This window comes from Dermochelys coriacea, chromosome 3, assembly GCF_009764565.3.
Source record: "Dermochelys coriacea isolate rDerCor1 chromosome 3, rDerCor1.pri.v4, whole genome shotgun sequence".
NCBI lineage: Eukaryota > Metazoa > Chordata > Testudines > Dermochelyidae > Dermochelys > Dermochelys coriacea.
Genome location: NC_050070.1, coordinates 4,684,979 through 4,694,585, shown reverse-complemented (window position 1 = coordinate 4,694,585; position 9,607 = coordinate 4,684,979). Strand labels below are relative to the sequence as shown.

At 49.1% G+C, this 9,607-nt stretch overlaps 1 protein-coding gene across 1 annotated transcript in view; it reads left to right on the top strand.

Annotated features, from left to right (window-relative positions):
- Nucleotides 1–723: 723 nt before the first annotated feature.
- Nucleotides 724–9,607, top strand: part of NUGGC (nuclear GTPase, germinal center associated) — a gene marked incomplete at its 5' end in the record, with an annotated part of 77,124 nt that continues 68,240 nt past the window's right edge. Inside the window, 5 exon segments of the mRNA XM_038393962.2 lie at nt 724–806; nt 3,630–3,731; nt 5,294–5,516; nt 6,209–6,439; nt 8,701–8,928. Of these exon segments, the coding sequence (XP_038249890.1) occupies nt 724–806; nt 3,630–3,731; nt 5,294–5,516; nt 6,209–6,439; nt 8,701–8,928 (867 nt within the window).

Genomic DNA, 9,607 nt, shown 5'->3' with positions numbered 1-9,607 from the left:
CAACCGCCCTCCCCTGAGCTGTGTTTTTCTTCTGCGGAAAAGGACCTAGGGGTGACAGTGGACGAGAAGCTGGATATGAGTCAGCAGTGTGCCCTTGTTGCCAAGAAGGCCAATGGCATTTTGGGTTGTATAAGTAGGGGCATAGCGAGCAGATCGAGGGACGTGATCGTTCCCCTCTATTCGACACTGGTGAGGCCTCATCTGGAGTACTGTGTCCAGTTTTGGGCCCCACACTACAGGAAGGATGTGGATAAATTGGAAAGAGTACAACGAAGGGCAACGAAAATGATTAGGGGTCTAGAGCACATGACTTATGAGGAGAGGCTGAGGGAGCTGGGATTGTTTAGTCTGCAGAAGAGAAGAATGAGGGGGGATTTGATAGCTGCTTTCAACTACCTGAAAGGGGGTTTCAAAGAGGATGGCTCTAGACTGTTCTCAATGGTAGCAGATGACAGAACGAGGAGTAATGGTCTCAAGTTGCAATGGGGGAGGTTTAGATTGGATATTAGGAAAAACTTTTTCACTAAGAGGGTGGTGAAACACTGGAATGCGTTACCTAGGGAGGTGGTAGAATCTCCTTCCTTAGAGGTTTTTAAGGTCAGGCTTGACAAAGCCCTAGCTGGGATGATTTAACTGGGACTTGGTCCTGCTTTGAGCAGGGGGTTGGACTAGATGACCTTCTGGGGTCCCTTCCAACCCTGATATTCTATGATTCTATGATTCTATGAATCACCTGCCAAGAAAAAGAGGGGTTTGGACACGTATCAAGCATTCGTACCAGAAGAGCAAGAGTTCCTGAAAGCCTATAAGTATGAAAAACTGCCCCCAGTTCCTGCTGATACTGGGGAGCTGTGCCTGAAATGCACAGAGTTTTGGGGAGAGGGCAAAACTGGATCCAGCCCTGGCTGTAGTTGAGGGTACAGAAGCCACTCTCCCTCCCCAGGGTTAGGGTGCAAGGCTAAACTAGCCCATATTCATGTGACTGCTCTATGACACTTGCAGCAGGGAAGGATCAGGGCTGCAGCATCCCATGGAAGTTGTGATGCTTCTCAGGGCATCCAGGGCTGTGAGTCACCTTGTTGCCACCTGCTTCCAGTGTGAGGGAGTCTTGTGCCAGCTGGAAGTTAACGCTATAATACAACCAGCCTGTCAGCTGCTCAAGCACTCTCCTCTGGGCTACACCAGCCCTGCCTTTGCGCTGCAGGCTGACAGTAGACACATGCCAGCCCACAAGTGCCTTCAAAGTGTCCCACTGTGGTGGCCAGCCCCTGGTCACTGGATACCCACAGAAATCCCAGATCCTCTGTTCCCAAAGGAACAATGTATCCCAGTTTTACCTTAACCCACCGCTCCTGTACCACACACAGCTCTTCAGTTCAGTCATAGTTAGGGCCCTTCCAAATTCACGGACTATTTTGGTCAATTTCACAGTCATAGGATTTAAAAAATCATAAATGTCATGAGTTCAGCTATTTAAGTTAAGATTATTGTAGGGGGGTTGCGGTACTGCTACCCTTACTTCTGCGCTGCTGCTGGCAGCAGCGCTGCCTTCAGAGCTGGGCAGCTGGAGAGCGGCAGCTGCTGGCTAGGAGCCCAGCTCTGAAGGCAGAGCTGCTGCTAGAAGCAGCAGTGCAGAAATCAGGATGGCCTGGTATGGTCTGGTATTGCCACCCTGACTTCTGTGCTGCTGCCTGAAGAGCTGGGCCCTCAGTCAGCAGCCATCACTCTCTGGCCGCCCAGCTCTGAAGGCAACAGTTCAGAAGTAAGGGTAGCATGGTATGGTATTACCATCCTTCTGCACTATTGCTTGCGGGGCGCTGCCTTCAGAGCTGGGGGCCCGGCCAACAGCTGCCACTCTCCGGCTGCCCAGCTCTGAAGGCAGCACAGAAGTAAGGGTGGCAATACCACAAACCCCATAATATAACATTGCGACCCCCCTGCAACTCCCTTTTGGGTCAGGACCTCCAATCTGGGAAACGCTGGTCTCCCCCATGAAATCTGTATAGTATAGGGTAAAAGCACACAAAAGACCAGATTTCACCGGGGGGGAGACCAGATTTCACAGTCCATGATGTTCATGGCCGTGAATTTGGTAGGGCCCTAATCATAGTGAAACAAAAGGGAATTAGTTTAAGAAAGACTAGAGATTCAACTGGAAACAAGTGTTAGTGATGGAAACAAATGATTTCATATAAAACAAAATCATAAGACATGAACTCCGGTCTACACTTACTAATAGTTACCTTTCCTAGCTAATAGAGTAGAGTCTCACCCCAAAGTTCTGTCTTTTGTAGCACTTGCTTGTCCCAAGTATCCAGGACCAAATCTTCCATGAACAACCCCCACTCATCCTATTATCTACTGCAGCGTTTCCCAAACTGTGTTCCGCGGAACACTGGTGTTCAACACGATGTGAATAGGTGTTCCGTGAAAGAATCTAGAATTTAATTTTGACTTTTGAACTTGATTTTTGTACTATTTTATATGTGCTTTTCAGTTAGAAATTGTTAGTTCAAGTTATTTTAAATTTGTATTTTTGCTTTGTTTTCTAAAATAAAATATATTTGAGCATAAATAACGCAATTTTTATTTGAAACCCAAACGACTACAAAATAATATTAAAGTGTTCCATAGTAGGCTAAAAAGTGTTCCGTGGCCAAAAAAGTTTGGGAAACATTGATCTACTGAATCAGTCTTTTGACTTTATTCACAGGCAGGGCCATTACTTCATTGCCGTATTGTTCCTTTTCCCTTCCAAGTGGTTTGGAGGTTTATAGTTTGTCTTTGATGGTTTTCCATTGACTTTTCTGAGTTGGGGAAAGGCAGAGAATAAGCAATGCATGACATGATTGGCTAGCCAGGGAGGAGTGACAACTCCTTCCCACTTGACTGGGCCATCGCTGAGACATATGTTCCCTAGTGGCTCACTTTCATTCCAAGACCTTAAGGGTACAAATTTTCAATATAGTGACATTATTCCTTAAATATTATGCTCAGGTCCTCCGCACCAGGGGAATGCCACTCTGGCCACCACCCTGCAAGCAGTGGTTGCACCAAGTGGAATCTGGCCACAGGGCCTCACTCTTAAAGCTCATCTGAAATAGCCTCTAGCACAGTGGTTCTGAACCTATTTACCATTGTGGGCCGCATAGGGTGACCAGATGTCCCGATTTTATAGGGACAGTCCCGATATTTGGAGCTTTGTCTTATATAGGTGCCAATTACTTCCCACCCCGTTCTGATTTTTCACCCTTGCTATCTGGTCACCCTAGGGCTGCATATGCAGCTCTCAATATGTTAATATGTGGGTCCCATCCACACAATATATATACTACCTGTATGGCCCTGAGTATGGCACGTGGGTTGCAGCTGTGTGCTAATTGGGCTGCAAGCAGCCTGTAGGCCGTGGGTTAAGAACACTGGTCTAGTAGCACAGAACTCCCTAGCACCATGCTGGAGCATTGTGGCTGATAGGGATGAAGAGCCATCTATTGAATCACCGTTGCCATTTTCTGTGGCTTCCTGGGTTTTCCTTGGAGGTCTCCCCTCCTTGCCTGACCTGGCACAATGCTGCTTAGCTGGTGAGAGCTGAGTCTATCCCTAGCATGTAATTGTAACTGCCTTCCAGGTGAAAATATGGAATTCAGGATCCGAAATGTTCTGAACACTACGTACAAGAAGCTGACCAGCTCTCTGTCCCAGGATATGTCGGATGAGATTAAATATCTCAAGTGAGTCTGCAGCTCAATTCCTCCCTGAAAGCCTAATGATTTAGACACCACAGCCCACGCTCACGCAGGGCTCTCCTTACCTGCTCTATGGACAGGCCCATGTCGCAATGTGCAGATCTAGCTCTGAACTCCTGCATTTGCAGGGTTCTGATGCAGGCCTGTGTCTAGATAGCACCATAGGAATTGGCAGACTGGATCAGACCATGGTCCCTCTAGCCCAGGGTCCTGTCTCTGACAGAGGCAGCACCAGCTGCTTCAGAGGAAGGTATAAGACCCCCACAATTCTGGGATGTCCCTGGAAAAGAGAACCCCACTGCAGATACCTTCTCAGCATGGGTCTCCCCCCAGAGCTCCAAGAGGAAATTGTGTCCAGGAGCCATCCCTAATGGTGCGGGTTCTATAGAAAGTTGGTGCTCAGGAACCAAGGAGAAGCAAAGAGCTGGTATGACGGCTCAGGGCCTTTAGTGCAGGCTTCTCTGGGCTTACATGGCTCTCTGGGGATGCTACTAGTTTGGGATTGGGCCCCACTGCCTTTTCCAGCCAGGGTGAACCCTGCCCCCTGAACAGGATGACATGGGGAGAATAAGGCCATTGGGGTATGTCTACACTGCATTGTAAACCTGGGTCTGTGGGACCCAGGCCTACATAGTCTGTGTCTCCAAGCCTGCGCTTCTGCAGCCACATGGCATTGTAGACCCAGGTCTCACAACCGTGTTGACACATCCGTACTGCACTATGCAAACCTGAGTCAGACCCTGAGGTGGTGCATCAGTGCAAAGGTGTCCCCACAGCCAAACGTGGGGAGGGCATAGCTCTAGCTCATTCAGCTTTGCCGGGCTGTTAGGCCACTCCTGGTGTCCAGGAACCTGGAAAACCTCTCTGTTCTCAGGTCTGTCAGGGGGCTGTTAGGGGAACCCAGGCCCACCCACTCCACTGGGTTCCAGCTCAGGACCCTCAAGCCAGACAAGGAGAGTCAGGGTTTGCTGATTCTGAGAGTACTTCCTGCCTTCCCTCGGGCCTCTGCAGTCTCTTCAGTCTGTTGGCCTGTTTGCCCCTTGCTGGGGTGTTGTCCCTGGGCAGCTCTCTAGTAGTCCGCTGACAGGACTTCCTTTCTCCTGCCTGCTCACTCCTCGGTTAGCCATCCACCCTCTGCCTCCCAGCCCTTTTATCCTCCCAGCTGCTGTTAGCCGGCCAATCGGCAATGGCTGGCAGTGCCTGTATTAATCCTTTGGTTGCTGGGAAAGCATGGGGTACATACACCCCATGACACAGACCTTCTGCTTCTAGGGGCGTATTCCAGGGTTCCTAGCACCCTCGCCAGTTGTAGCTGCTCTAGGTCTTGGTTCACGGTGTATGGTGGGAAAACTTGTCTGTTCATCCAGCCAAACCTTAAAAATAGCGGAGCCTGATCCAATGTTCATCTAAATCAATTTAGGGGTAGGGAAGAAGGGGAGTCTTTCTATTGACTCCAAAGGGGCTGTATTTGTGAGGAAGGAAGCTGCCTAGCCCTTCCCAAATACATGAGTCTGTCTAACCCTCCCTCCCTTTTGCCTTCTCCACAGGAACCGCCTCCTCACCTTGAAAGAAAAGTCTTCTCTGGACCTCATTTACATTGGGCTCGTTGGCAGCACCGGGGCTGGGAAGAGCTCGCTGTTCAATGCCATCATCGAGCAGCAGTTCTTCCTGCCAGTGTTGGGGAACGAAGCCTGCACCTCGTGCATGGTGCAAGTCAGCAGCAGCTGGACCAAAAACTATGAGGCAAAAATTCACCTTCTCTCACTACAGGCAAGGCTAATTCTTCAGCATGGCACAAGGCACAGATGTGTTCTTTAGGACAGTATCCTGGCTGCAGAGTGTGTAGCCACAGCCCCTCCGCAGGGTAACTCTGTCTTATGGAGAGGGCAGCTGGCTCCCGGGCCCAGAAGGCCCCAGCTGGCTGCTTCTTGTATTAAACTTCAGCCCTGCCTGATGATTGCCAAGGGCTGCAGGAAGGAATGAGTGTCCTCTAAGTAAAGGACAGGGTTGGGGCTGGTTCTCTTAGGAGCCAGATGGGGACAGGTAGAAGCAACAACACTTCCCTCCCTGCTTTGCTTGTAGTTGTCCAGAGGGGAATCCCGCTGCTGGAACCACAGCTGGTTTGTCTGCTGCAGAAGCTAGGGAATCACTTGTGGTGCTTCTGCACTATAGCTCCCCGCATCTTCTCCTGCAGCACCGAGCCAGTTCCCGGCTCCCATCCCCTGCCCTCTACTGCACTAAAATAGCTCTGTAGTCCCTTTGATTGGAATGCTTTTACACCAACCTTACCCAACCTGAGCTCTAGGCACCCCCATACCTACTGAAATCCACTACTGCTGCCTGTACAAACCTAGTTAAACCCAGCTCTAACACCTGCATTATTCTGTAGCAACCTTGCCCAGCCCCTGCCCCCCGAATGCCCAAGATAACAATGGCCTGTTTGCCCTGCTCTGTACTGGCAGGAATGGAAGGAGGAAATGAAGAATCTGGTGGAGTTTGTGCGGAAACCCGGGGTGGAGGAAGAAGAAGAGGAGGAGGAAGGGGAGGGCGAAGATGTTGTAGGTGAAGCTGTCCAAAAGCTTCGAGCACTCTATGGGAGACATGCTGAAACCAGACCTTATGAAGACCTGTTGAGGGCAAAGCCACTAGTAAATATTCCTGCCTCAAAATGTATTCTCCTCAAGGGAGTGCAGGTGAGTGAGTGTGTGTTCATAAATTCCAAATCCAGAAGACCGTTGTGGGTTCAAAAAAGAATTAGATATGTTCATGCATGTTCAATGGCTGTTAGCCAAGATGGTCAGGGACAAACCCCATGCTCTAAACCTCTGACTGCCAGAAATTGGGAGTGGATGACAGGGGATGGATCACTAGATAAAGAGCCTTGTTCTGTTTTCTCCTTCTGAAGCATCTGGCATTGGCCACTGTCAGAAGACCGGGTGGTGGGCTAGATGGATAATTGGTCTGACCCAGTATGGCCGTTCTTATGTCCAGGAGATGGGTGGAGAGGGTGAGGTCAGAGCAGGAGGAGGCTGGGGAGGAGAGGGGATGGGGAGGGAGGTGCTAGAGCCAGGGGAGGTATGGGTGGGGAGAGGGAGTCTGGAGCAGCTGGACTCAGTCCCAGTTTCAGACAGTAAAGGCGGGGGAGAGGTGTTGAGGAGAAGCAAGGAAGTGTTGCTTCTTGCCAATGGCTAAACCAATTCCTCATAGTTTTTCCTGTGACATCGCTTATATGAGTGACAAATATAAATTTAAAGTTCTTTAATATATAAGTCAACCCTGAACAATTATATAAGTTCTGTGTGGGAGCGTGATTCCTACTACATTAATTAGGGCAGTGATGCTCAAACTATTTACCAGCCAGCTGTTGTTTTGTCAGAGGAACAAAAGTAGGATGGGAGAGAGTCGAGACAGTGATAGGAAATGGGTGACCAGGCATTTCCCTATCTTAGGGGTGAGGAGAGGATGAGTGGATAGGGAGAGGTGTACACTAAAGTCTGACTTTTTCAACCTGAAATTATTACACACACAATGACTGAGGCGTAAAGGGGAGTTAAAAAGTCAAAAGACAAACTAAAAAACAGGATTTGGTGGTTTTTAAAATCACCAAAAAGATTTTTGATTCTCTTGAGATTGGCAGTACTGCAGTCGGATGTGTGATAGACACGCCCGAGCTAGCTTTGATCCAGTTAGCTCATATACCGATAGCAGTAAAGCTGTGGCAGCTGTACAAGCCCACCCAGAACCCTGGATAATTATTCAGGCAGCTAGCCCACACAGACGTCCATGCTGCTGCAGCTTCACTGCTATTGGTATGTGCACTACCTAGGTCAAAGCTAGCTTGGGTACATCTCCATGTGCTGCAATCATACCCCTCTGCCCCCGTTCTCAGTGCAGACCTACCCAATTTGTTTCTCTTTAAGGAAAGGCTGTAACATTTAAATTCAGCAGGTGCCTCTTTCAGCTTTACGTTTAGCTACAAACCAGCTTTGCTGGATTTGGATGGATTTTTCCAAAGAACTTGGAATAGGCAAAACTCGGGGCAAAATTGTCCCCTCCTGCATGAATCCATTGTGGGATTCCCCTTGGAGATTAACCCAGTCTGTCCCCTGAGGGAATGAACTCTGCCTGCCCCATCCCACTCCTCCACACCCCCTGGCAGGAAGGCAGTTCCAGTGCTGCCACCTAGAGCTTGGCAACAGTTCCTGACCCAAAAAATTTCCGGTTGGAAAATCTGGGTTAGTTGAAGTCTAAATATTAGGCAGGAAAATGTGAATTGTAACTGATATTCTGATTTTTTCCGATCAGGGACATCAAACCAAACCAACAAACTTGGTGGCGAATCATCACTGTGAAACAATTGTTTTGCTTTGTTTCCATTTAAAAATGACATCTTGGCTTTGGGATTTTCAGGGGTTTTCCTACCTTTCTCTTCCCAAATTTCAGGTGGGGATTTTCCCTGAGGAATTGACCACAGAGAAAATTTCTGATTTTCTGATCAGCTCTACTACCAGCCATGCAGAGGCAGCTCTGCTCCCTCTGCCCCCAGCAACCCACCTTCTTGCCCCATTCCCTAGCCACAGCCACTCCCAGGGACTTATGGGGGATGCTGGAGAAAGTTAATCAGGCCTCGGGCTACAGTGACTCTCTCAGGTGTCCTCTGCAGTACCAGAGAGGGATATTCTGTGCTTCCACCATGCTGTTTAGCTCTTGTGAAAGCTCTGTCAGAATTGGAAGGAGGCTAGACTTCCTGGGCTCTATTTCCAGCTCAATGACTCATTGCGTGTTCTTGCTCCTCCCGGCCCCTCAGTTTCCTCCTCTGTAAAATGGTGGGGAATGAAACTTAGTCTCACAACACCCCCAGGTGGCAGGTTGTTCAATTAATTACTGTTCACTGATGACGTTGAGGTCCTATCACCATGAAGGGGCAGAGTTTGATTTATCTATCGTGTTTCAGGCAAAAGAACTCTCTGACAAACTGGACCCTTATGTGCGTTGTCAAAGTGACAAGGATGAGGAGGAGCCAGCACAAGCGGAAGAGGAAGCCAAGATGCGACTCTGGCCACTAATCAAATACGTGGAAGTGACTATTCCGAAGTCCGACGTGATTCCGGAAGGTGTCGTGTTTATGGATATTCCCGGGACAGGAGATTACAACAGCAAAAGGGACGAAATGTGGAAAGAGGTGACTTACCAGCTCTGTGGTGTGTGGGGGAAAATGCTGATATGTTGTTTGGCTGGAGAGCATTTAACCATTGGTTCTAATGTTATTATTCCAGTGTAATAAAGGAAGGAAAGCTCTAGAGAGGGCAGTGTGCTCTGTGACCTGGGGAAGGCTTTAGTGGAATGAACAGAACCAGCGTCCACACTGTATAGTGAGGGTGAACCTCTGATATTAGCTAATGGTGCTTCCCAGCTTGGATCCATTGCTGCTCCTGGATTCCTGTAGCATCAGAGACCCATAGCGCCTTTCTCCATCCACACTTCACTAGGAAACTGAGGTTTTTCCTCAGTAGTGCAGACCCTGCAACAGTCAGATAGGCCTTTTATCTTCTCTGCACTTGGGCTATCCCATGGAATGTCTACGCAGCAATTAAATACCCGCAACTGGCCTGCTTCAGCTGACTTGGGCTCGGGCTCTGGGGCTGTAAAATTGCTGTGTAGATGTTCTGGCTTGGGCTGGAACCTGGGCTCTGGGACCCTCACTCCCCCATGGTGTTTAATTGCTGTGTATGCATACCCCCAGCTGTCAGCACAGAACCTCCAGCTAGCACAGTCCTGAGTAGCACATAGCTGAGGGGCTTGAACTAGGGGCTCAAGTCTGCAAATTGCTAGCACAATCCTGTAAAGACTGAGCACTCTGC